Source organism: Alligator mississippiensis, chromosome 10 (genome assembly GCF_030867095.1).
Source record: "Alligator mississippiensis isolate rAllMis1 chromosome 10, rAllMis1, whole genome shotgun sequence".
Lineage (NCBI taxonomy): Eukaryota > Metazoa > Chordata > Crocodylia > Alligatoridae > Alligator > Alligator mississippiensis.
In genome coordinates this window covers 20,778,857-20,805,891 of record NC_081833.1, presented here as the reverse complement: position 1 = coordinate 20,805,891, position 27,035 = coordinate 20,778,857, and the positions used below count along the sequence as shown (strand labels likewise).

Below are 27,035 nucleotides of genomic sequence, written 5' to 3'. Positions count from 1 at the left end.
AACCCCCAGCCTCAGCGAGACGCCTGCTTCCGGCCGCCGCCCCACCATGCATTGCGCCCCAGACGCGCTGGAACCTTCTGATTGGCTGAGCGCAGGGGAACTACCACAGTCCCCCCGCCGAGCGGCAGTGGTTCGGCGTTCGCTTCAAGCACAGAAGCTGCTTTGGGTCGGGAGCTGCGCGGGCGCGATGCAAAGGGTGTGCTGTACTGACTCGCTCCGTCTCTTTCCCCCACAGGGTGGCCGTGGTGAAAGAGGCCACTTGGCTTCTAACCCCCCTGTCCCCTGCTGATGGTACGGACGCAGAGGCAGCCTCCGACTTACTGGGACGTACCACCCGCTCGGAAATAGAGGACGACAGGATCTCTACTAGGGAGGCGTGGATTTGTGCCCCCCCCCAAGTCCCGCCGCACATGGTTCGTTCCACTCCCCCACACGCCTCCCGCCGCAGTTTAATGCCAACCCGGCAGCTAGATGTGCCGTCTGCCTTCTCTACCAAACCTGCTTCTCGCCGCCTGCTCCCATTGGTTTGCCGCGGCTCTGATATGCAAATCTAGCGGCCTCCGCGACCAGTGGGAGATGGGCCGCTGATTAATTTTCGCGATGGCGGGCGGTGATTGGGTGTTTGATATCCAGCCGCCGGGCCAGCGGGGTAGGCTGCCCCCTCGCGGCGACAGCGGCAGGAAGAGGAGGGCGGCATGTGCGGCGGGGCGGGGCCGCGCTGAGTGCAGGCGCCGGGAGCCGGAGATGGTGGGAACCGGGGCCCGCTGCGGGCCGGGGGCTGCCCTGCTGCTCGGCGCGCTGCTGGGGGCGGCGGTGGCGGCGGCCGCGGGGGGCGGCCTGGCCGACAACGTGGTCTGGGCCGTCAACGCGGGCGGCGAGGGCCATGTGGACGTGCACGGCATCCACTTCCGCAAGGACCCGCTCGAGGGCCGGGTGGGCCGAGGTGAGCGAGGCGCGGGCAGGGCGGTGCGGGGGGAGGGGAGACCCCGGGCTCGGCCCCGGCCCCTCCCGGGCCCCTCGCCCGCCGCGTTGGCAACTGCCGCTGCTGGTGATACCCGAGTCGGGGCCGCCTGCGGCAGGAGGCAGAAGCGCCGGCCTGCGCTGCCCCAGTCCTGCCCTGCCTTGCCCCGCCCCGGGCAGCACCTGCCTGCAGAGGGCCGGGGCCGGCGGCCTTCCCCGCTCCTGTCATGCGGCGGCTGCGCTTCCCCTGCGCTCGCCGCGGCCTCAGCGTCTCCCCGAGAGCCCGGGCAGGCAGCTCTGCTCTCCGGCGCCACAAGCCAGGCTCGTGCCAGCCACGAGGGCTGTAGCAGCTGCCTGGCTTCTGCCAAGCCAGGCCGGGAGCCATCGAGCAGGTCAAGTGCAGGGGCTTTGGGCCGGCCGTGCGAGCCCTGCCCGCCTGAGCCACCTGCACCTGCCTGCTGCAGGGTTGTGCGATGGCAGCCAAGGGGGAGCAGGGCGCTGGGAGACTGGGGGGGGGGGAGTTTTGCCCGACTGGGGCTGTTGAGTGGTAGCGCCACCAGGATTGGCATAGCTTTTGGCAGAGGAAGCCCCCTGTGTCCACAGCCAGGGCTGCAAGTTCAAGTCCCGGCCTGGTGAGGCAAGCACGTGCTGCGGTTGCTTCCTGCAGGGGGGTTGTGAGTTGTGTAGGAGCAGCACCTGCTCCCCGGGGTGGACTCCTGCCGCGGTGCAGCAGGACCCCATGAGGGTGCAAGTGGAGGGTCAGGGAAGGTGTGGCCACTGGTTCACCTGCCCCTCCTGGCAGCACAGCTCCAACCCAGCATTTTTGGCAGGATGTTCCATTAGCTCTGCTGGGGAAAGGCAGCGAAGGGCGATGTGCCAGCACAGGCTCCCGGTGTAACTCCTGAAGCAGTGAAGCTTACTACCTGCCAGAGGGCAGGACACAGACCTGTGTTAGTTGTCCCTGCCTTGCTGGGCAGGAGGGGAGGAATAATGGAGATACTGCTCTGGAGCTCTGCCATTAGTATAGGCACTGCTCTCCCTTGCCTCTTTTTCTAATCCTTTGTTCTTTGATATTCCTGGAGATAAAGGACTCCGAGCTTCCTCATTTCACACCTGAGATTCTGTTCTAGTCTTGCTGTGACTGCTGGGGTTGGGCGTTCTAGCCAAGAGTCAATGTTTCAGCTTCTGCCATGGAAATTACCTGCTGTTGATAACCTGTGCAGCCAAAGATGGCTTATCTGTGAACATATCAAAGCACTGCTTTCTCCCCCACACAGTAAGTGCAGCCACCATGAGCATTTGGTAACTCTTACAGTACAGACTAGACCAGCTGCCTTTTTGAGATTTGGGTCTTCCCATCACTAGGAGAGTAGTAATGGCCAGCATTGATAGGATTGCTGCAGCTCCCCTGCTGAAGTGCTGCTGCTGCATTCTCTGTGCCCTTGGTGCGAGTGCCCCTTTTCATGCAAGAAGGCATCCAGAAGAATTTACCATTTAACGATTCATAACATTTAAATTGTTCCCCAGAGACTTACCATTGGTGACCTCTCTTTTACTAGACAGGGTGTTTGGATGCCTTTAGCTTTAAGTGCCAACTGACCTGCTGCTACACAAGTGTTTTTTGGTGTAACCTGAAGAACAATGTCCCTTTGGACACTACAGTCTCTGAATCTGAGCCAAAAAGGGCCCTTTTCCAAACAGTGCAGTCACAGTTGTGCTGTGCTCCTCCTACAGGGGCACTTATGGAGCTGCTTTGAATGGCAGCCTGTGACGATCACCCTGTTCCAGCCATGGTGCCAGGCACAGCAAACTAGACTTTACCCCATGAGCCCAACTGCTGTCTGTTGCTTGTTTCTCAATGGTTTTTATTGCACCATCATCTTGGTTTGTTGTTTCACACATTGAGCTCCCCTTTGCGTAGATAGGCACGCAGCAGCTATAGCAGAACCCCCCTGCTGATGACAGGAATTGCCTAGGATTGCATTTAAGGATTCTTTCCCCTCTTTTTTCAAATCAGTATCCAGGTACCAGATGAAATGCGGATTGTGGCCACTTTCGTTATTGTTACGGGATCATGGCTTTTTCTTGTCAGCCTTCACTCTGCATAAAATACTGCTAATTCAGGTCCACTTCCCTACCTCTGTAGACCAATGAAACTGCAACCTGTAAGTGAGCCAAAGTCACATGTTTGACTGTCTGTGGTCCCTTCGGTCACCATCCCAGCTGGGACAATGAGTTTCGTTTCTCTACGGGCTTTGCTCTAAGTGTGAGCAGATGTGTTGCTTATAAAAGATAGCTTGTAGCTGGGCACAGAGACCTATGTGGGATGCAAAAAATGAATGAGGCTCTCCACATCTTTTGGTTCTGGTAACTAAGCCTCCCTATCTGTCACTCTGATAGTTACAGAGTAGTCAAAAGGACCCTGGCTTAAAACTGCCCAAGTTGCTGTGTAGCTGTTATCTCTGCAGCAGTGTGTGCATGCATATGTATGTGTGTGAGTATAGTAAGAAATAGTGTTAATTTCCTCTTGCTCGTTTATATTGGCTGGCTGTTGGTACAGAGTGGTTGGGTAGAACTTTTTACTTTCTTTGTCTTGGCCAATCCATCGTCTGTTTCCAGGGAAATGGGAGTGGAAACAGCAGCTGTCAGCGGACGACTTAAACGTCTGGATCCACTTTTGCTAATTTTGTAGATGACATCCAGGATCTTTCCACTGCTGCCTGTCTCCTCTGTGCACCGCTTGTTCTCTGGGGCCTGTGTCACCTTTGTGTTTGTACAGTATGTTGTACAGCACAGTGCTGGTTCTGATTAAGGCCCCTGAGTGCTGCTGTTAGACATTTCAGTAAGGGCAAACAAGTTTGTACTTGCAATTCCTTCAGACAATAGGAACATTTCTCTGATATTCTTTTCTGTGTGGTGAGCAGACTGCAGCACAGCAAGTGGTTGTAATGTGGCACCCCTGAAATCAGAGCTGAGGCAGCTTGCAGTGTTAGAGCCTGTGGGTGGTTGTCTTTGTCTTGAGTTTGAAGGATATTATGAGGCTTTCATGAGAAGAAAGGGTTTTTGGTAGCCGTCCTCTAGCACTCGCACCTCTCTACTATTCCACACGTTTCCCTTTGGGTGGAAGATGACTTCATTGGGAAAAACTATAATCTATGTAATTTCAAGTCAGCTGCAGGGGGTGGGATCAAGATGACCCGGTCCTAAATTAGCTTTGGTTTGTTTGCATCCTACAGTGGTGTTGGTTAAAACATTGTAGAAGTTTGAGGTGCTCTCGCCCTTAGAAAAGTCTGAATCGTGGCCAAGACCTCTGGTGCAGTGCCCTTACTGAAACTGGACCCCTCCTTTGGTAGTTGGTGCAAGTGGGTTTACTGCACCTATTGGAGAGCAGCATATTCAGAACTGTGCTTCTACAGGATTTGAGTTTGGGAGTCTTTTTTGCAGCTGCTGCCCAACCTTTCCCTCTGATGCCTTGGATTAAGTGTGAGCAAGTAGAGCAGGGAACGCAAGTTGGGAAAGGTAATAGCTCCCTCCTGTGGTCAGGGTTAGGAGGGGATGCAGGGCATGAAAGAACTGGCTCTAGAGCCAGTGTGTTTGTAACTGCCTGTGGGGTTAGACATCTACATAGTTCCTAAAGACTTATCTCTGTACTCAGGCTTTTAGAAGTGCCTCAAAAGCTAACTCTGACTCTTGTTGCTTTGTTTTTGGAATTCAGCTTCTGATTATGGCATGAAGCTGCCAATCTTGCGGTCCAATGCAGAGGATCAGATTCTGTACCAGACTGAGCGTTACAATGAAGAAACCTTTGGTTACGAGATTCCCATCAAGGAGGAGGGGGACTATGTATTGGTGCTGAAGTTTGCAGAGGTCTATTTTGCACAGTCCCAGCAGAAGGTAAGTAATGTCTCCTTAGCTCTAGGGTCTATGCCTCACTATTACTGGTGATACTCATTTTTCTCCAGGGTTATGCTTCTTGGGATTGTCAGTGGCCTCTTGCATATTGCTGCCTGTTGGGATTAAGGTGTGGAACAGCTGTAGAAAGGGGTGGAAAGCACTTATTAAGGGCTAAATTCATCCCTAGTGTAAGTCTACTGAAGCCAGCGGAGTTGCTGTAGAGAAGATGGCATCTGTAGGGTGCCTCACAAAGTGACCCTCAGCACCTGCCTTGTAGTTCAATATATGGCAGCCTTTGCTATGAAACAATATCTTCAATAAATTACATAGCTAAATAGGTCTGGAGGCTTCAAAGCATTAATGATTTTTACCCTGCTTCATAATCCCTTTACAGCTGAGTCAAGGTTACCCAATAACTCACTAGGGATATGGGGTCAGGACTTGTGATTCCTGACTCCTGCACCATCTTGCTTTCCTGCTTGGTGATTATTTCAAGTAGCTGGCCAGCACTGCCATTGTCTTAGAGAGTGGAAATGACTGGATGTGAAGGGAGCCTCCTGCCAAATAGTTCTGCAGGAGTTAAGTACTAGTGTAGCCCTGGTTCTGTTTCCTTTGTGTAGTATGGAGGGTGGCCCCAGTTATGAGTGAAGCTCGAGTCCCCAGAACCCAGAACTGGCATCCACTTGGATTGTGTGCACTAGGCTAACAGTTTAGTCTCGTAGTTCTTCCTTCTGCCTCTTCTCCCCTTGCCCTGTTCTTTCACGAACTTGAGCTTAATAAACCCAGAGCCAAGTTAGCAGAAGTGCTGAGCACCCACAGCTACCACTCGATTGATTAGGAGTTGTGAGCACTGGGCACCTCCTGACAGCAGGACAGGATAATACTGCTTTCCTTAGTATGGAACAGTAGCAAGGAGGATACCTGTTAGAAGCCTGGGGCAGGCTTACTTGCACCAAATGACATCTAACAATGACTATATGAAACTTTTTAAACAGCATAATGTTTTATCTTCAACTGGCTGCACTGGGATGTTGAATTCTTCTCATTTAAGGGAGGGAAGCAGATGCCCATGTATGTGGAAACTAGCAGTTTGATAATGTACACTGTCACACCCTCTTGCCTCTCAGCTGTTTGACAAGCATGGACCATTTCTGTCCTGTTCTCTCTGTTATCGTGTACCTGGTTCCTTTCTGATGCTCTCTGCAATCTGTCTCCCCACCAAAGGTATTTGATGTGCGTTTGAATGGCCATGTGGTGGTGAAGGATTTGGATATCTTTGACCGAGTTGGGCACAGCACGGCTCATGATGAGATCATTCCAATGAGCATCAAGAAGGGGAAGCTGAGTGTTCAGGGAGAGGTTTCCACATTCACAGGGAAGCTCCAAATTGAGTTTGTCAAGGTAACAACTCCTGGAGGGCACTGGGCTTTTCCTTGTTTTCTTTTTTTCCTCTTCTCTTTGCTGTGTGGTGCAGCTGTGTGGGTGGTGGTTGGGGTCACTGACTTCTTCTGGTTTGTTTGGTTTTTTTTTTCTCTAGGGATACTACGACAATCCAAAAATCTGTGCATTATACCTCCTGCAAGGAACAGTGGATGGTAAGCTACTGAGCCTTTTCAATGCTCCAGCACTGTCCATGTGGAAATCAGCCCATTATTACCTAGCCCCTGCATGCAGCACTCCATCTGTAGTGGCAGGCTTTGCTGAGTTGTCTGGGCCACACCCATCTCCCTCTGCTTTCCCTGTGAGGGTGTGCCATAGTGCATGCTTCCTTCAGGTGTGGGCCTGCCTCCTCATTTACAAAGACTGGTGCATGTACAGTTCAAGACTGATCCTAGTTGCCTTCCCACCCACCCTCATCAATCTTGCCTCTTACAGACACATAGCTAGAGGCAAACTCTCTGGCTGAATGATGTCACAAGCAACTGCAGACTGTCTGCCTTTGGGGACCCCTGTGGCTAATAATGGCTCAGTTTCTGATCTGTCACTTCCTTTCCATGCTGGGCTTCTGGCTTCGTGGCTCCGAGGATGCCACTGGTTTTCCCAACCTTCAGTTCAGAATATCTGCGCAATGTGTGCACTTTGTGGGGAGGGTAAGTGGGGTCCCTCTTTCTGTCGCCCTGTTTTTTAAGCCAGGGCATCTCTGGGAGTCCAGTGATATCTCAGCATCTTTCTGTGTAGTGAATTTGAAATCTGGCTCCTTATCAGTATGGGCTGGACTTGGATGGTATTGTCTTTTGCCTTGTTTTGGTGAATGAGTAGAGAATCTCTGGCAGGTTTAGAGAAGGGCTGCTGTGTGGGAGGGTCCTTTGTAGGACTGGAAGCACTTAGTTGTCTAAGCATCAAATCTGTCATTGTTCACTGGGATCTTACTGGGCATCCAGGAAGAGTAGGAGAAGGGTCTGACTGCCTTTCTGTTGTAAACCTGCCTGCATGATGTAGTTCTTCCTGCATGAGGAGTGCAGGGATGTCTAGATTTCCTTGACCAACCAGCTGAGAGGAGGGCTGTCTGAGTGTCTCTGCATGGGGAATTTATGCTGGATTGGGGGCACTGGCAGTGTAAGGCTGCCTGTAGGTCCATGGGGTATTGCTGGTGCCCTGTTCTATTTGGCTGGGGGAGGGTCTTGCCTGCTAGAATCCTGACAGCTCCTTCACCCTTGTGGATCTTTCTCTTCTGCTCCAATAGATGTTCCAAAGCTGCAGCCTCACCCAGGCCTGGAGAAAAAGGAGGATGAGGATGATGAAGAGGAGTATGAAGAAGGCCCCAATGTTAAAAAACAGGCCAATAAGAACCGGGTTCAGTCGGGTCCCCGCACACCAAACCCTTATGCCTCAGACAACAGCAGCCTCATGTTCCCTATACTGGTGGCCTTTGGTGTCTTCATCCCTACCCTCTTCTGCCTGTGCCGGTTGTGAGAGAGAGCCCTATACAGAGGCAGCAGTGGGGACAAGAGGGAGGGAGTTGGACCGAATGTGGTTGCTTTCCATGTCCTCCAAATTGTTCATAATTTAAGGAGAAAAGTTCATTTGAAGTGAACGGCAGGTACAGGGACAGGGGAGCTTGCCTCCCTCCAGCCAGCGATCAGGGAGGCCTCCGCTTTCCCACTCTCACCGGAAGCGGCCTCCTTTCCTCCCTGGGGCATTTGAGACTAAACTGGATCCTTGCTGTCTGTAGAAAGCAGAAGCTGGTATACTTCAGTCCATATCCCACAAGGAGAGGAAGTAGCGTGACCCAAGCTTTTTACCCTTGTCAGGGTGGAATATCATCCGCATGAGAACCTAAGTAAGGAGGCAGCTTTGAAACCAGGCTTAGATGTGTGTCTTCACCAAAAAGATGCACAGACTTTCTGGTGTGATTGGGTGACACTTTAACAACCATGGAGGAGAGAGACTTCCTCTTCGATATCTGCCTGAAAGTGTGTAACTAAATGTACGGTACTTCCTTGCGCTACACCTGCTAAGGCTCCGCCTCGTTGCTTGGTCTCCTGGGAAATGTTCTACCTTCAGGGTGCGAGTTGCATCAGAAGCAGATGGAATTATTTGGCCTGACTTGCTGCATTGGATGGGAGAGACTTTTCTCTTGTGATGATTTGAAGTTTGTTGCTGAGAGGTTCTGCCATGCCCTGCAGTAGGTCAGCTTTTTGTTAGTGTCTCTGACCCAGATGCATTTTTTTTCTGTACAAGTTGTGGTTTTATTTCTTTTTTTTTTTTTTTTAATGTTCTTTTTTTCTTCTGTGGTTCATTTAAAGTCTCATCCCTTCCTCTCTCTAATGTATGGTGTCTGCTCGAGAGCTGCTAGGGACCAGGTGTTCAAAAAATGGAGGTTCTTAGCATCTCCACTGAGTCTCCAGTGCTTGTGCCTCCTTGCTTTGACTGTTGGTCTCGTGTCTGTAAGACAGGAGAGCAACCCTTCAAGTACTTCCTGGCTACTCCCTAATCCCAGCTGCCTTGACCAGTCCAGTCCAGAGCAGTGTGAGATTGGGAGCAGTCAGTGTGTCCCATCAGCTACTCTGTGTAGGGTTTGGTATCTCAGGACTTGCCTGTGCGAGAGGTTCTGGCACATGCCAAAACTCTAGCCCATAAGGTGACCATATCTAATGGTTGTGAAGAGTCTGAAATGGAAGGGAAGTCCTCTAGACCAGCCCAACCAGCCTCTTCAGTTACCTGGGGATGAGTTTAAACCACATTGTTTGCTTTTCACCAGCAGTGTCTTAGCAAGATGACTGCTCCCATGTGAAGGGAGTGTGTTCCATGTGTCATGCTGCTGTCTGGTTTTGGTTGTGTGCCTGGTGTGATGAGGAGAGCAGTGCTTTCAGATACTTGAAGCTGAGCTGAACAGTGTCCAAACAATAGTCCCTCTGTGTTCAAGCTGATCTCTTCCTGCTCTGAAAGGACTGGTTCCTCAGCAGCTGATCCTCTGAGTGCTGAGCACTTGAAGCTCCCAGGGAGTTATGAATAAACCTTGCCTGGCATGAGGGGCTCAGCACCTGAGGTACTCAGGGTTGGGTGTTCTGTGATGCTTGAAGTCTTTGTGTACCAGCCTGGTCAGCTTCCATTCTAACAATGTTCCTGCTCTATGTGTTACCTTTGCCAAGGAGCGCATCTGTTTTCATCTCATGCAGCTGGACTGAGGAATCCCTCCCTGCACTCTGCTTCTCCTTGTCCTACTGGTTGCCTTCAGCAAAATCACATTTAGCTGCTCAGTTGACTTGGCCTTTCTCTAACAACAGGCAGAGTCTCTTGCAGAAGCCACACCAGCCTTCTGCTTTTCCAGCCATGTGCACTGCTGCTCCATGTTTAACCACAACTGCATTTTCTAGTGTCAGTGAAGAATATCAAGCCCAACTGACTTTTTTTCTCCTGCTGTTGTTGACCTGTAGTATGCACACAAGCAGCACATCTGGAAAAGCAGCAGAGAAGCTTGGTTGTAAGAAAACATACGCAGGGAAGAAAAGGCCAGTGCTATAGGCAAATAGATCCTGAAGTAAGCTGGGCTCTGGAATGCTAGGATGTCTGGTGGAATAGCAACTTTATCACTCTGCCTCTTTCTGAAGCCTTATTGCTCCTAGAATGTCTTACTTTCAATATAAGACCTTTTTTTTGAGTGGCAGTGCCTGAAAACCAAGTAGAACACTGAGATTTCTTGGTCACCATCACTAACCAACTAGGCCCCAGGCTTTGGGACTTTACTTTGTGGGAACTTTGGGACTTTATTTTGTAGGGACAGTCCAGCTTTCCAAGTCAAGAATGTTTTCTTCCTCTTTGTCTGAGGTGCTGGCAGTTCTTAGTTGTGCTGCTTCTTGGGCAGGACCCAGTTTGGCTCCTGTTGACGTGGCTCAGAACAATTCCTTTGGCTTGCTCAATTTAGGCTGAGGGGCCCATGTCTAGAAATGTGCATGTTTGAGATGGAGGAAGCTAATTAGATCAGACCATTCCCCTGCAAGGCTGGGATAGTTGGTCTCTTTCCTTTCCAACAGAGATTATGTGCCATGGTTTGCTTAGTCTGGAGCCTGCTGCATGGGGCCTGACTTCTGTGGTGTGTGAGAGCTCACATTTCTTAATTTAAAGCAATTCAGCTTAGAACATTTGGGAAGAGGATCATAATCTGCTTTGCAGTAGCATGTCACCAGATGGGTGTAGAATTTCCTAGTTCATCACTGGTCTCCTGGAGCCATTATGGTACTATAATAAATCTGCTTTCTTCCTTGCTTTCCCGTTCCAGCCCATCAGTTTCTGACAGCTTTAGATTTTACTCAAGGCAGCAAAGGCTCGTATTGGTAAAAGGTATAAGAGGATTCTGACAAGGTTAGAGTCTGAGGGAACCATCCAACATGTGGGTGGATGTTGAGGTCTGATTTTTTTTTTGGGGGGGCTGGCTTTGCTTGGACCTCTTCCTGTCTGGCATCTGCACATCAGGTGGGTAAAGACTGACTAGGTACCTGATTCTGGGAGAATATAGAGTTATATGTCTATTGTTGATTTATTGGGGAAATATCTTCATTCAGCTGTTGCCTTTTGCTGTTGGTTTCCATTTGTATTTGGGGATGAATGATTAAGAATGAACATGTATGGCAAGGTGCAAAGAGCCCTGCATATCCCAGCCTGAAAACTAGTGTGCAGAGCTATTTGTGACTTGCAGGAAACATACTTCCCTTCTTTGCCTGCTGATCTAGGAATCCCCAAAGCTGGTACGTGATGGAAGTGAGTAGGCACCAGTGATGGCTTCTGCTTGTCCTAAGCTTTGTCTGGCTGCTTTCCTTTTGAAAGTGTGTAAAACTTACGGCTGCTGTTCTGCTTCTCTAAACTCAGAGTGGTTCAGCAACCTTGTGTGCTGGAAGCATGCAACACAGTTTCCTAGATATTTGGGGACCAAATAGAAACATTAAAGTGTATGAACAGACTTCAGATTGCCTACAGATAACCAGCAGCAGGTACTGATGGGCCTAAGCCCTCAGCACCTGCCTTTACAGTCATATGGAGGGCAGACATGGGACAAACCAGTCATAATTCACTGGAGGATATTGATTTTGGAGGTTCCTGTGTGCTGTGGAGCAGATTGTTTAAATGGTTGTTTCAGCCAAGTACCCCACTCCAAAATAAACGTTTAAATATCCCCAAAGGCATGGGCTGATATTCTGGGCTTCCCAAAGGGAAGATTCCAATGGTTGGGGTTTTTTTTTTTGGGGGGGGGGTTTTACACCACACCCTTTCCTCTGTTTCCAGAGGCAGGGTTTTGGAGTAGCAGGCAGCTTTACCTACCCCTGCTCTCTGTGCCCCAGCCTCCTGCTAATGGCAGTAGAAGGCATGCAGGGAGTATGGGACTGAGCCCTGTGTATTGTTCAGGCCAGCTGGGGAAGGAAAGGCCTGTTTATCCTTAACTTTAAATTCCCTGGCTTCAGTAGCTGTTAGCTAACCCTGTGACTGCTCCATGGTGTTTGTACAACTAGAACAGCATCTGCCCGGTCCCACGTGAAAGTGAGCAGAATGCCAAAGCGAATCCTTTTGTTCATTTCTGGTGCCTTTGTATCATTTAATTACAGATAAGTTTGAAGAAGCTTCTGTTCTAAGGACCTTCTTTCCTTTTTTTTTCTTTAAATCTGTTTCCTAGATCCAGCTGTCCCTGCTCAGGCACTTGTACCCCTGTGACGAACAGGGGAGCTGTCTCATTGTCTCTTTGCTCTGGTACATCTCAGCTTCAGTGCAGAGCTGCTTGCAGGTGTCTTCTGCTCTGGTTCTTGCTGTCTCTGAATAGAGTGATGGGTGCTGGAAGAGATGATGTACTCTTTCAGGGTTGGCCTCCTCAAAGCAGTCTCCAGTGAAGGCTCCTGGAGGAGGACTAGGGATTTCCCAGGCCACATTGCAAAATACATGGGCAGAATTGTGCAGGTGCCCAGTGGGAATAGCCAGGTGCTGCTTGACAGATTTAACATGCATTACATTCACTTGCCTATAGACCTGTTGAAGGTTTGACAAGACTCATGGTCAGCTGTTGGGTAGCAATGTGGCTTTGAGCTGCCTCCAAATCTGTTTCTACATGAACAGCGTAGTTTGGGTCATGGCATTGACTCCATCCTGCCATTGGAACCTTGCTGGCCCTGGGCTTTTCCCTGCACTGTCTGGTCCAGCAAGGCTCTAAACTAGGAGCAGACTGCCACCTTGGAGTGCTTTGCACCTGGGCTTATTGGGGTAGGCTGGCAATAACATGGGAAGCAGAGTCTAGTTTCAGCTATAGCCTGATACTATAGTAACCCTTTGTGACCTGAGAGAGAACTCCTCTCAGGAGCTTGTGTGCAAGGTGTGAGGATTAGCCTCTGAGAACAAATATATCAAATCCCAGGAGTGTCTGTCCTCTCTTTGTATCCACTCAGCCCATTTCTCTGGGAACCCAAGGAAAGGTGGGCTCAGTTCTTCCACTGGCTGTGTTTTATGTTCAAAAGTGCAAGGTCTAATAGGCCTGCCTCTTTCACCTTGGTCCATTTCCACTTGACTCTCTTTAGTGGGTAGTTCTAAATGGGCTTAGACAGGTATACCTGAGGGATACCACAATATGAGATGGAGCTGTGAACTCCCCATATAGGATGGAGCTTAATATTAATAATGGGCCCTTTGTGCTGCGTCCCTAGTTCCTGATCTTGGCCCAAGGGGAAGGGATTGGTGTTTCATATCAGCGCTTAATGGGCTCATCCCATGCATACAGTAATAAATGCACTTAACTTCTGGTGCTGGTTTGTGCAGAGGAGTTTGAAGCTGGCCTGCGTCTTCCTGGACTCTGGCTTGCTCAGAGTTTATAGCTGTACATTAAGGAATATTTTTGGAGAACTGGGAAAAATGCCACCTGGTGAGCTGTCCTTGGCTTGGTCAACAGGACTCTCCTTGCTGATTTATTAATAGCGTCTGATTTATTTTGTCAATAAGTGCTTTATTTAAAAAACAGAAGTGCTTTCCTCCCTCCACAGCAGCGCTGTCTGATCAGGAAATATTGAATGCTCCACTACAGCCAGCAAAGGCTTCTGCTCGGGGCATTGCATAATGGAGATTCCTCCTGGTGTAAGTGGCAAACAGCAATTTGGATGGGTTTCTTAACAGGAAGCTTTTCTAAGTGTATGTTTAATCTAAGAAGGGCAAAAGGTTTTGACCATTCTTTCCTATTTCTGTGTGTTAAGGAAGTGTTTATTTGTTCATCACAGCCATTTTCTCTCAGTCAAACAGGTTTGGGCCAGGGTCTCTGAGTAAAATGTTCACTGGGGGCTCACTAGTAAAGCAGGATCAGAATTGTTTGGAGCAGCTTGTACTCAGGCCCTAGCTGCTTATCCAGTCTGTGAAATGGCCCCTGGCTGCATGGAGCCAAAGTAGAAGTTTTAGCAGCTTCAGGCTGGGGTCTGGAGGGCAGCAGCCTGAACTGTCCAGGGTTTTAGCCTAGTTATAGTGACATCGATTTTTTTTTTCCCCCCTGCACAACAGCCCTTAACTGTGTTGAAATGAGGTCGTTTGACTTGATTATGATTCCTGTTGCTCTGTTAATGGCTGGGTGTGTAGACAGGGCCTTAATAAACAGCATTTGTGCCTCTTCCTGCTATGAGGATGCTGGCTTCTTGCAGTGAGTTGATCTGTTGGGCATTAAAGATAGCACAGTTGCAAGCTACTCAAGGCTGCAAGCCTAAGATTGTCCATGAAGGAGAAAGCAGTTGGAGAGCAATTTTCATCTGTATTTGTCATCAGTACTAAAGGGTTTTGAAGGAGGTCTGTTTGTTTTGTTTTTATTTTTGTTTTTTTACTGTCCATTGTGTTGTAACAATTTACAGTGATATTTCTGTTTGCAGCAAGCTTGGGCCCTGGGTGAAAAGCACAGATGTCTCTTTCTGATTGCATTGGCTTTGCAAAGACTTCTTTTTGGGGGAAAGAGATGGGTGTGGGGGTGGGTTATTTTATTTTTGGTACATGTAGCTGTTTATTTTTTAATTTTTCCCAGGATGTTTGGTTGAGGGAATGTTCTGAAATCTACTGCCTGGCAGTTTTAACCAGCAGTGTGTTAAAAGGAAAATAAACAAAATTATATTGTCACTTGCATGAACTGGTGTTTTTTCTTTCAAAGGTGAATTAGGGGAAACCTCCTTTGCTTTAGGGCAAGGAGAATTTTACATCTTGTAGCTGTGTGAAGCTGGGACTCTGCACTGCAGAGAGGATTGCAGGCAGCTGATGAGATGCAGTTTAAAATGCCACCACTGCTACAGCTGGAGTCTCTGAGCCCCTAAAGCAGCCATGAGTCTGTTTTTCTCAGAGTCCCTCTTGCTTGTGTCTAGGTCTCTGAAAACTGGATTGTTTCTCTCTGATCTTGATGAAGAGCACTGTAACTGTTCTTATCCTGCACAACATGACTTTCACAGGTGTCAAGCTGGGCTTTGTTATTTCCTGCTTGGATCAGGCAGGCTAGAGGCAGAAGCTATCTTGCTTCTGTGTGTGTGGAGGGATCTGTGCCAATCTTAGTTTGAGACAAAAAGACAAATAGAAGACAGGGACCTCTCTCCAAGCAAATTGATGCTAGCAGGGTAACTCACCCATCCTTCCCCTGAGCTGTTGGGCTGCTTGTGACACAGCAGAAGCAATTCCTATCCCCTTGCTGTCTCCAGAAGAAACAGCAGTAGAGTCTAAAGGTCTAAAATGCGTCTTGGTATAGTTGAGGCTTCATCTTTGAGAGGTTACCCTTTGCTGGCAGTACTTGAGGCATACAGCCTTACCTGCAGGTACTGGGAATTCTGGATGGGTACGATTGTCTGAGGTAGCTTGCATTGAAGGATGCCCAGAGCCATGGCAGGAGAATGTGTGAACACATGGCATTTCTTATCAATGATAAGACAGTAGCACAGCATGTGTAAATAGGACCTGGCTGGTTGTTCCAGTCAATGTGGTGGCTGTGGCCTGTGAGGAAGGAAGAACTGTACCTACTTTGTACCTGAATGCATCTGCCTGGGAGGAGGTGGCAGGGAGAAGAAAGTGCCTCTTGCCTTCCTCCCATTCCACTGAGGAGACAGATGTAGCCCCTAGAAGACCCTTAGGTGTGTAACCAGACTAAAAGGAAGGTGAGTTGTATTTTCTTGTCTGATGAAATTTGTTCCTTTCTAAGGATGATGCTCTGGGTGAGCTCCACCAGAGGTGATATCCGATGAACTCAGACTCAACATCTGCAATTCATTTTCCCCTCTGTGTTCTCAGAGCCCCCTGCACTCTGACTGAGAACATCCTTCCTCAAGGGGTGATCTTGATTAGACAGCTAAGACGAACAGTCTGTGGCACCCTGTTTGAGTAGAGGAAACAGGTCACAGCTGTGCCACTCTGAAAAATGACATATCCTCAAGAGGAGAAGCTGCAGCAGAAGTGAATATGAGATGACTGAGGTTTTGTTGTTAACTGCAGTGTGTCTGAGAGTGTCCTTACTGTCTCACTCAGCTGCAGTATTAGCAAGATTGGAAGAGTGAAGCCTGAAAAGAGAAGGCTGGGATAGTCATATACAGCAGAGGGCTTCCCCCAACCACAGTTCAGCCATTTGCTGTCCCTGGCTGGTAGGTATTTCATAGATTTCATAGACATTAGGGCTGGAAGGGACCTCGGAAGATCATCAAGTCCAGCCCCCTGCCCAAAGGGCAGGAAGTCAGCTGGGGTCGTAGGATCCCAGCAAGATAAGCATCCAAAATTTTACTGCATCCTATTTACTGCAGTCTATTTTAGGCATGGCCAACCTTGCCCCCCCTGGGGCAGACAAATAGGATTTTACTGACCAGGAGATTGTCTTAGTCCTGTTTGACAGACTCACCTGCTTAAAAACTTGCAGGGGGAAGATAGGAGATGCCAGATGCAGTGAGTTTGGGGGACCCAGGGAAGAAAAAATTAGGCCTAGTTTCTCAAAGGGACTTGGATGTTGCAAGGTTCAGACCCATGGTGCCTGCCAAAGGCTCCTGACCCTCGGAGTGAAATCCTCTGGTCTGGGCTTAGACTCACTATAGAACGTGCTGGGGGGGAGTTGGTGCCTCAGGATAGGATTCTCCATACTGGGCTAAGAGAAAATCCTGAGGAGAGGGGTTTCCTAACCCCTGATCCTTTGTAGAAAAGGGGGACATTGCTTGGGCTAATTAGATAGTTCAAATGACCCAAATAAAGGGCTATGCAGCCACCAGAGGAGATCAAGAAGCCACACTTCACTTGCTGCTCCCTTCATTAAATAAAGGGACTTGTGGCTGTTCCCTGAAAGCTCTGTGCCTCTCTCAGGACTGAAAGCCACCTTCTCTGTAATTAAATTGGTGCCCCAGAGGATTTTTTTTGCTTGATTAAATTAATGAGCAATACAGTAGTGCTGCTATCTACTCCAAATCTGATTGAAGAGAGCCAAGTGCTGATGGGAACAGATGGGAGAAACTGGGCTTGTGATGCATTGTAGTTACAGGATAAATCAGACCCCAAAGCATAGTATGTGGGAGTAGAGCAGTTCCTTTTCCTTCCGCTAATTCCCAGGTGTGTCTGCTTTGCCAAGGATTTGCTGTGGCTACAGGAAGGAAGGGCTCTATCCACCTAGGAAAATATATCCATCTAGGCTTATTTAAAGGAAGTGCTGTGTGAACCCCGCAGGGTGGAGCAGTGTTGCAATGATTGCACTAGCAATACGAGACCCACCACGCACCCTGGGCCAGTCCTGCTGAAGCTTTTTGCACGTGGTGACGGGGTGCCCTGGAGGGAGCCCAGAGCTGCAGAGCCTTGCTTACAACCAGCCCTCCTGCCATTTAGCACACTGTGCCCAGGAGCGGAGGGGTCACAGGGGTGAGGTGTAGAGCAGCAGGCAGTGGGGGCCCCTGGCAGAAGCACGGCTGTTGTCATCTTTGTGGAAGGGCTTTGATGCACCTGTTGCCTGTGACAGATCAGACATGGCTTGCATGTTGGTCTTGGGATGGTGCAGGCCATGCACTCGGCTTGCAGGAAGGATGCAGGACTGCCTGGGTCTTACTCCAAGGTGTCTGCACCCATCCCTGTTGAGAGCAGGTGCTCGGGATGGGTTGCTCAGCCTCTTCTGGGCTTTTCTCCCTACAAGGCTGTGTCCGGCTCTAATGGAGAGGGACTCCCAAAGGGCTGAACCGAGCCTAGAAGAGCATTGCAGCTCCAAGCACTTGTGCTGCCCTGCTCCTCCCTACCGCCCCAGCCTCTCTGCTGGGCTCGGTGGGAGCCGGCAATAGCTGAGGAGTCCTGCGCTGGGGTCTCGCGCCTGGGACTGGAGACCGTGGGGCCACAGCACGTCCTGGCGCTGGTCCGAGCCCCCGACTGCTGGGCTTCGTGCTGCGCGGTCCCTCTGGCAGCCTGGGCTCGGGGCTCGGGCACCCCTCGACGGACTTGACCCCCTTGGAAAAGGCCAGCTCTGAGTTGTCACTTTTTTTTTTTTTTTTTTACTACAGAAAACTGATAGCCTGTTGCAAACATCGGGGACTGAGCAGAGGGGCTTAGCATGAGGGGGTCCCCTTGGCGGTCTTGAGTTTATCTGATGAATCGCGCTTGTTTTTGCTGCAGCCTGAGGATCCTGGCTGAGCACCTCTGGGCTAGCAGCCTGCCTAGGTAAGAATGGCTCCCGGATGCCTTCAAAGCTGTAGCTGAGGCCCGCGACTGCAGTGAGGAGAGACCCTCCGGCCTTCCTTCCGCGCCCCGGACCTGGGACCCGAGACTGAGCGTCCACGGGGTCTCCCTTCTGGCTCCCGCACGCGCCCGACCCTGCTTAGCTTCGGCCTGGCTCGCAGCCCCCCGCCCGCGGGGGGAGGGACACAACTCCCGTCACGCCGTTGCTAGGCAGCGCGGCGTTGCCCTTCGACCCCGTGGCGCCCCGCCCCTGCTCCCATAGCTACGGCGGGCGGCGGCGGCCATCTTGGCGGCGGCGCGGGGCGATGAGCGGCTCGAAGGCGAGGGCGGCGGCGGCGGGGCCGGACAAGAAGCCGCCGCCGGGAGCCGGGGCCGGGCTGGGGCGGCCGCGGGGGCGGCGCGGCTCGGGGGACGCGGCGTCGCGGGCGGGAGTGCCCTGCACGGAGGCCGAGCTGCTGGCGCTAGAGACCGTCCGGCCCGAGCACGTCCTGGCGCTGTCGCGGGTCACGGACCGTGAGTGCGGCCGGGCCCGGCGCGCCGGGGGGAGGCGGGGCAGCGTCCAGGCGAGCAGCCGCGGGCTGGGGCGATCCCCGGCGCCCGGGGGAGAAGCGCGGCCGGGCACAGACCCAGCGCTGCGTCCCGGGGAGGCCTCGCCCGGCTCCCCCGCCGCAGACGCGACCCGTGTGGGGCTGCCCTGAAGGTCCTGCGTGTGTCTCACCTGAGTCCTCGCCCCCTTCTTTGTTGTTCCTGCAGCCCCCGTTTTCTTGCCATGAAGCCACGAGGCTGCTTCAGGAGACAGGCTCCCTCCAGCCCCCCGGCACTTGGCTTTGTTGCGCGATGCTGCTGCTCGGGTGGCACCTTGCCGGGCTGTGGCCCAGGGAATAGCCTTGCCCTCCCTGTCCCTGGGATGGGATTAGTGCGCTGGGCAGGTGGCTCCATCAGCGCTGATCCCAGCTGCGCATCTGCGCTGCCCTGCTTAGTCCGTCTAATCAACAGCTTGCGTGTCTCTTACCAGCCATTTGTTCCTCTCGTTCTGTGTTTACACAGGACTTCCTTGTGTTGTGACAGCTTTTAGGTACTTAACCTAAGGTACTAACCACCCAGTTGGTGGTCTCTGGACTGCTGCTGTGTTTAACTAGCCAGGCAGGATCCAGAGCTTCACCCATCTGTTCTTGTGTTTGCAGGGGAGGGAGTGTTTGGGCTTGCACAGTGTCGGATCCAAAACAAAACCAAACCCTGAGCCAAATGCTAGTGGTTTAAATGGGTGCAGCTCTTTTAAAACCAATTTGTCCACTTAAGTTCACACCAACACTCTCTGGTTTTGCACTGCTTGGACAGCTGGGGTTTGTCAGGTGCAAGTTTCCGTGAACCTTTGAATCCTTGGTATTGGCTTTCCCTTCCATGTTCTGCCCTCCAGAACTGTCTGGACTTCAGTCTCCCTGCACCCCCATTGCACTGTCCTTCTGGAAGCTTCTGGGGAAGTGCCCCATTGTACGAAGACTGGGTTCAGGCAGCGTAGCTGAAAGTCTTTTGGTAAACAGGAGAGGAGGAGGAGGTCCTTTGAGGCGTAGCTATGGGATCCCTCATGGTTGTTTTTTCATCTGGACTCTTAGGAGGAAGGGCTCTCCTAAGTGCATTCCCTTTTCTCCTAGATTATTTATGCAAACCTGAAGACAACATTTACAATATCGACTTCACCAGGTTCAAGATCCGGGACCTTGAGACTGGGACAGTGCTCTTTGAAATTGCCAAGCCATCTGCCACAGGTAGGACCTGTAGATAACGAGTGGAGTATACGGTACATGCGTGCCAAGTACTACAGTTTTTCAGGGCATGTCTGCAATGCATACTGACTATGGCATGCAGTGGTGCTAAGTAGCCTGCCTGATACATAAATGCAGTTACACTGCTTCTGGGTTGGGAGGCAGCGTATGTGGAGTAGTGCAGTGTTTTTGAATGTGGTACCACCCAATACTGCAGGATAGCAAGGCGCACGCTGTGTCCTGTGCTGCCCCTTGCTATCCTGCAGGATGGAGGATATGTCTGCCTGGGGATGTCCTAGTGTACCTATACAGAATGCCAAGCGAATGTACTCTAGAGAACAGACTGAAATCCTCTCTCCATGGAGCATGTACAGCATAGAGCTTCCTCCAAATCACTCTGTGAATGTGCCTTAGGCTCGATAGAAAGAGCGTGCCATAGAAGTCAGAGGGAAGTGTGTAATCCTTTCAGCCTTGAAACTGTTGTCAGGCCAGCTGTAGTCATGTGTTTTCTGTAGAACTTAAACTCTGCTGTTAGAAGTGATGTCTTGGATACAATAGACTTCAGAGTTGCTGCTGAGCACCTCCGGACTGATACTGTCTTTTAACAGTGACCTCTAGATAGCTTGTGAATGCTGTGTCCAAATGTCTTTACCTCCTTGGTTCAGCTAGGCTGTTGGAAATAGAACGTCATATTTGGGGAATCTGTGCTGTACAAATGTGCTGCCATTGTTAGTGTTTCATGAGATGTACATGGGCTGGGGGAGTCTCCTGAAAAAAATGGGTTAGTATTAAACAAATATAATTTGCCTGAGCCCCACAAACCTCCTTTATACAGGTAGCCAAAGGTAAGCAGGATGTAGATATTGCAAGTGAGAGGCAAGCAATCATAACTGATTTCTTGAACATGTTTGTTGAACATGGGAATCAACAAATCCTGTTCCTTGTGGTGGAATTTGCTATGAAACTGTTCCATGTTAACAATTTAGTGCCAGCAACAGATCAAAGAACAGCTCTTGGATAATGCAGTCTTGGGTGCTTGAACAATGTCCCTGGGTGGTTTGTTTGTCAGCTCTGAGCTGGTCAGCTGGTTTCACTTAGGTTATCAGAAGATTAACTGAGTTGGTAAACTTTTCCAGAGCAAGATGAAGAGGAGGATGATGATGGTGGAGAATTGGACACCAGTGCAGGCCGCTTTGTTCGCTATCAGTTCACCCCAGCATTCCTCCGTCTACGGACTGTTGGTGCAACGTGAGTAAAACCTTGTAGGAAGAGGAGAGAGTAAAGCCTCTAGGGAGTCTTGGATACAAGCCCTGTTAGTTCCTATCTAAACTGAACCTTGGATTAGTGAGAACTCAGTTCACAACCTACATGGAAAGGTGCTGATTTGCGCCCCTCTCACTATTAAATGAATTGGTCTCATGAGATATATTTTCCCTGCAGAGTGGAGTTCACAGTGGGAGACAAGCCAGTGTCAAACTTCCGAATGATCGAGAGGCATTACTTCCGGGATCGCTTGCTGAAGAACTTTGACTTTGACTTTGGCTTCTGCATCCCCAGTAGCAGGAACACGTGTGAACACATCTATGAGTTCCCTCAGCTCTCAGAGGACCTCAGTATGTACTCATTCCCCCTTTGCTGAGCTCCTGCCTGATTCAGATCTTCTCTCACTGAGAAGAAAAATGGTTGTGTGGTTGGGGCAGAGGACTGGGACTAGGTAGAACTGGGTTGGATTGCTGATGTGTAACTCAAACAGAGTTGTCACCTGCTGCTACTATTTTTCCATCAGCATGAGTGAGAGCTGAAGAAGCCCAGTTTGATGCCTGGGTGCGATGCTGTCAACAGCCTGTGACCTCAGTCACAGGACCTTTTGCATGTAGTATCTTCTCCCATAATCTGAGCAAACACAAGATCTGGGAGGCTGTGATCATAGTTTCTCAAGATTTTGAAGTTGGAGCCTTTCAGCTTCAGAACAGGGCTTGCTTTTTGTCAGCAGCCTGTAAAAGGCTATCAGTGATACCAAGTTCTGAGCATGCCCTATATAGTCTTGGTAGAAGACCCACTATACCCCTGCAGGATGGACAGGATGGGAGCAGCTCAATGCCCCGTATTTCTCTGTTGGTACGTCTGGCAAAGAGAGGTTGAACTGAATTTGTGTGCAACTAGTGTTGGCTGCATAGCAGGTCTTATAGGAAGAATGTTCTTGTTCAGTGCTGCTGTACCATGATATCTTGTTGGATATCTGTGAACTGATCTACTCCCAAGTAGTTAATTTTTACATCCTGAAGACCTCCACCCTGTGCATGGACAATAGAATCGGTCTGTGTAGAGCTCCTGGGGCTCACCATTTAGAAGTTTGTTTTTCTGACTTGCATGGAGGCTGGGTGTCAGAGACTGTGGGGTGGTTTTCTCTCCCTTACTTTCCCCTAGTGCTGGTGTAGCGGACATTGTTCTTGAGTATAACTGGGCTTTCTCTCCCACAGTCCGCCTGATGGTTGAAAACCCCTATGAGACCCGCTCGGACAGCTTCTACTTCGTGGACAACAAGCTGATCATGCACAACAAGGCCGACTATGCCTACAACGGGGGGCAGTAACCACTGCATTCATCCACATCGGATGCTGTGCTACCGCTAACCATTCCAGACATGCAGGAGGGGCACAGGGCTGCTGTTTTGCAGCAAGGCCTTTTGCCAAACCTTTCCTCCTCCCAAAAGACTCAAACCATGAAGCAAAGAAGGCTGAGGTGGCGCTCATGGCAGTAAAGACAATCTCTGCAATACTCCCCTGCCCAAATTCTTATGTACCTCACCTCTGTCTGTCTATGTTTCTGATGGTACCACAGTTAGTTATGGATCAGAGATTATACGGCTCTGTTTGATGTTACGTTTTTTTATAGTTAAGTCATGCTCTTAGTGCTTCCGGTTTGTTCCATTTAGTGAGCAGACTGCTCCTTCTAGAGAGTTGACATCTGGGTAAGCTATTTTTTGGGATGCAAATCTGCCCTATTCAGGTATCCAGTGAAGCCTGAAGGGCAGCTCTCTTCTATGTTGGATAGATAATCTCTTCACTGTGTAGCAGGTCATTGTGGGTGTGCATGACTGAGATTGCCTTGGGGGGTGCACCCCTACATTTCCCAAGAGGATTTAAAATAAGGGATGACTTCAGCTTTAAATAGTGCAGGAATCTTCCTCCTGTATTCAGGGTCCTGGTCTGCTTCTGGGATTCCTTAGTTTGTTACAAGTACATCTCTTACAAGAGACTTGATTTGAGATGTGAGATCTGAGAAAAGGTGAAGTGATACTAAATAGGTCTCGGAATCAGCCTGACAGCCTTTTCTTTGAGTTCTGAGCAGGGAACAGCCTTAGTGCTGAGTTAGGCCTTCTGCCTTCACCTTTTCCTCCTTCTTCCCTCTGCATGTGACTTCCTCTCCTGCTACTTGTGGTGTGTACTCCCCCTTTAGAGGCTCAGGAAGGGGAAAGATCTGGATGGTCACCAGAGGAACATTCTGCATGGCAGGTATTATTATCTTCCTAGTCTTCTGTCTTTATAGATATATAAACTTGAAAGACCTCACAGAGGTATTATAGTAAGAGACAATGGTATTACCAGCTCAGCTACTTTGTGGTGCTTAGGCTTGTGCTAGTATTAAACTGGGCCTTCCTAGCTGCCAAAATCATCACATTCTGGCAGTGTTGTAAGGCAGTTGCTTGTTGTGACCCAGGAGTTAGAACTGACTGTTCTTAAATCACCTGGATTTGGGCCTTGGGCAACCGTTTGCCTGTTTTGTTGGCTCATTCATATTTGTGGTTTGGGAAAGGTCTAGTGACTTCTTCCTTTCCCAAGATGGTTACTGTGGCTGCTGTAGCAATCAAGCCAAAGGATATGTCTCTGACCTGTGTTGCACCTGGTCTGAAAAGTAATCTGTCAAGCAGTAAGAGAAAGGAGTCATGTGTGCTCTGGGCAGTGAGGCCAGGGGTCTATCCGTATGCCATGCCAAGTTACCATAACAAATGATTTTCTGTGGCTGACAGTACTCTAATTTTGAGACTGGCATTTTCTGTCCCCAGTCCTTTTGCTGGTCAGCCAGGCCTCTGGGTGTCTAATACTTAGACCTTGTCAAGACCAAGTTGTTTATTGGTACCAATACTGTTTGCTTCCCATCAGACAATGTCTCCTGTCTACTATAACAGGAGTAGGTTACTGGTTGTTGTGCTAAGCAACAGTCAAAGTAGACAGAATAGCGATTAAAGCACAAGTGTGGGCATTACTGCCAAGGGCCTGTTAGCATCCTGCTGTGTGTAAAAGTTATTTGATCTTTGACTGCAAAGATGAATTGAGTTAGCTTTGGTACATAGGACCAGCTGGCAGCAGGGTTACCCAGTGAGAAGGGACCATGGAAGAATCTCCTGATATAGGGGAGGATGCTAATTCTGGTCACCACAGATGTCTTGGCAGGGTGGGGAAGGGAGCAGAGCAGTAATCAGGAACAGGTGCACACGTCTTGGGAACATGGTGGGGATAAAGGCAAGCAGGGCTATTTATGGTATGGGTGTTTGAAAGCTGGGAGGAGCAGGACAGCTCTGCTGTTATTTACCCTCTCCAGCATTCCCAGAAATGCTTATGGAATCCCATTGATTGTCACTTCAGAATTGGTGGAGCTTTTGGGCAAGGCACAGCAAAGCTGTCATCTTCCTAGGACTGTCCACAGTAGGCATTGTACTATACTGTGGCACAAATGAAAGATCCTTTTTTTGCCACAAGTTCGCTATGATACTTGTGAGAGGAAAGAATCCCCTCCCCAGAAACGTGTATGAAGAGCGATCCCAGGAGACCATTAATGACTCCCCAGGATCTGACCTTGTGTGTGGTATAAATCCAGGTGCCTTCAAGTGTCATATGTTTGTCTAATTTTCTGTCTGAAGCAACTTCCTTTTCCTTGTTTTTATGAACAGGATGATCTCTATCTGGTCACAGGGTGGCTGAGAATGAAGCACTCAGAAAGGGGATATCAAATAAACTGGGCCATCAATAGGGAGTGTTCTACCTCCAGCTCTCAGCATGTGTAAGTGGGTTGTACAGCCTGTCCTTTAAACAGTACGGGGTACCCTCTGCACAGGTGGAATTTTGGGATGTGTTTCAGTGCCATCTAGTGGTTGCTCGGCAGAGTACACCTGCTCAGCCTGAGGGCAGGCTGAAACCTAGGAGTGGGCGTTAGATCTTGTGGGGAAGGGTTCATTCCAGTTTCTAATGGCCGTCTTACAAGAGTGTGGGAAGGAGAAAGGACCGGTGCGCTTACGGTGCCCTGCCTGTCAGGGTGCCCTCAGCTCTAAGAAAAGATTACCGGAAACTGTAACTTGTTTTCACCAGCTGGCAGAGAGCACTCCCAGCTCAACCACTGTTTGGTTCTGCCAACTGTAAAAAGCTGCCCCAGTAAAGTGCCCTGAGGGGAAAGTCCCTATAAGAAGGCAGCCCTGCACTGGGGGGTGCTAATTGTGATTTGGAGGTCAGGGATTACCTTCCTTCCTTCCTTCCCAAGTGCTTCTCCAGTGTTCCTTCTTTCATCGGCTGCATCCCTGCAACAGGGATCTGGGTCTTAGTAACATCATTTTACAAGAGTGTCTTCTCACCATCAGCTTGTCTTCTGTTTGGAGAACGATGTTCAGTAGGAACCTCAAGCCCTCCTCATTCTCCCTGCATCCCCAAGTCAACAGCCTGTTTCCAGAGTAGTACTTTAGCCAGGTACTAGAGGGATGAAGGAAACTAAGTGTTGCCCCAGGAGCTAGCGGGCAGGATCATTGTGAAAATATCCTTTTCTATTTATGCTGGGCTGGAAAGAGGATAGGGAGTTTGTGTATGCTGTGTGGAGGAGTAAAAGGACCAAAAATGCAAACTGACACTAAATCCTTAAAGTATTTGTCTGACCTCTCTGAAGCACTCTGTGCTCCAGGCTCTCATGCTGTGCAAGGGGAGAGCGCCACCCTCCTGGATAGCTGTTGTAAGGGTCATTGAAGATTTTGTACTGCAGCTGGTGCAGCAGGGCCCACCTAGTGTTATGTGGACCTGGTGTCACTGTTCCTGCTTTCCCTTGGGTATGAATCATTTTCCTATGTGCATTTCATTATGGCTTTTGGTGCATCTTTTTTTGCAGAAGAGAAACAGCAGTTGTCTGTCCATTTTAGCCCTGTAGGCCAAGGCATCCATTCTGCTTCCCTAATCAAGGTATAAGAATAATGGACAAAACACTCTGAAAGCCAGAAATGAACTAGGAAGATGGTGAGCGGTGGAGCAGTGAGATTGGCAAGGTGTGTTAACTCCACCCTGAGGCTCTGTGCTTCATGACATCCTTCGCTCCAGATATTTCCCCTGTGTTTGTCTCCTGCTCTGCTCTCTTGTCATGTCGAGCTGTTGGGCTACATGCTGCATGTGGCTCAATATCCTGCATTCTTGGAATCATAAAACACTGCCATCTCCCTGCAGCTTAATGGGGAGTACATAGCTTATAGGGACAGTGGGTAAAGTGGAACAGTGAGTTAAGTCTGAGGAAGCTAAAAGCACCAGCAAATACCATAGCTACCCACATTGACTTCAGTTCTCCTAGAAAAGAAGGATGTTGTGTATAAGCATGTTAGGTGTGCCCTGTGGGTTGCTGCCAAGCTGCTGCAGTCTGCCCTAGAGCTGGGGCATTGCTTTGACAAGTGCTGAGGAGGATGATACTGTATCTTGTGACTGGTTTTCTCTGAGGGTGGGCAACCAGTCACAGTGCTGACCAGCATTCCCACTTGCTTCATTGCCTGCATCAGATCTGGGGACAAGTCCCGCAGCACCTGCTTGTGCTTGGACGTGTTGTGTGTGCTGGCGCCCTGTGCCCCGGGGGCCTCCCCGTGTAGACCTGGCCCGTTTCCTTGGCCCTGAGATGGATCCTGGGGCACGGACAGCAGGGTGCCTTTCGTTTACAGAGGACAAGGAGCTCAGCCAAGATGTAACTAACACAAGTCTATTTTTCTTTGTAAAGATATTTTTCTCAGAGAATGTGCGAAGCATCAGGGCTGCTGCTTGATTTCTTTCCCTCCAGCCTGGCCTTCCCTCCGGGACCTCAGCCCACTGCCTCTTCCCTCGGCCAGTGACCCAGGCCCCTCGTTTGTATGAAATGTTATTTTGTCACAAGCAATAGTAATAAAACGGAGATTTTTCACAAGGGCCGAGCCCAGCGCTTCCTTTGCTCGCTCGCCGCGGGGGGCTTGGCCGGGGTGGGGGACCCAAGTGTGCAGCGCAGGGGGCCGGGGCCGGGGCCGGGGCCGGGGCCGGGACTCCTGCC

The 27,035-nt window shown here is 50.0% G+C and overlaps 2 protein-coding genes across 3 annotated transcripts; both read left to right on the top strand.

Annotated features, from left to right (window-relative positions):
- Positions 1–706: 706 nt before the first annotated feature.
- Positions 707–14,412, top strand: MLEC (malectin). Of its 2 annotated transcripts, XM_014593646.3 has the most exons (5): positions 723–943; positions 4,676–4,854; positions 6,079–6,255; positions 6,392–6,449; positions 7,538–7,853. In XM_014593646.3, the coding sequence occupies exons 1-5, from the start codon at positions 745–747 to the stop codon at positions 7,765–7,767; spliced, it is 843 nt and encodes a 280-aa protein (XP_014449132.2). In that variant the 5' UTR covers positions 723–744; the 3' UTR covers positions 7,768–7,853. The 2 variants fall into 2 exon arrangements, with proteins under 2 accessions (XP_059569247.1, XP_014449132.2); XM_059713264.1 differs by lacking the exons at positions 6,079–6,255; positions 6,392–6,449 and having other exon boundaries at positions 707–943; positions 7,538–14,412.
- Positions 14,413–18,248: 3,836 nt separating this feature from the next.
- On the top strand, positions 18,249–26,915 carry UNC119B (unc-119 lipid binding chaperone B). Its single transcript, XM_014593569.3, has 5 exons — positions 18,249–18,471; positions 19,611–19,724; positions 20,858–20,969; positions 21,162–21,334; positions 22,202–26,915. The coding sequence occupies exons 1-5, from the start codon at positions 18,264–18,266 to the stop codon at positions 22,312–22,314; spliced, it is 720 nt and encodes a 239-aa protein (XP_014449055.3). The 5' UTR covers positions 18,249–18,263; the 3' UTR covers positions 22,315–26,915.
- The last annotated feature ends 120 nt before the right edge of the window (positions 26,916–27,035 follow it).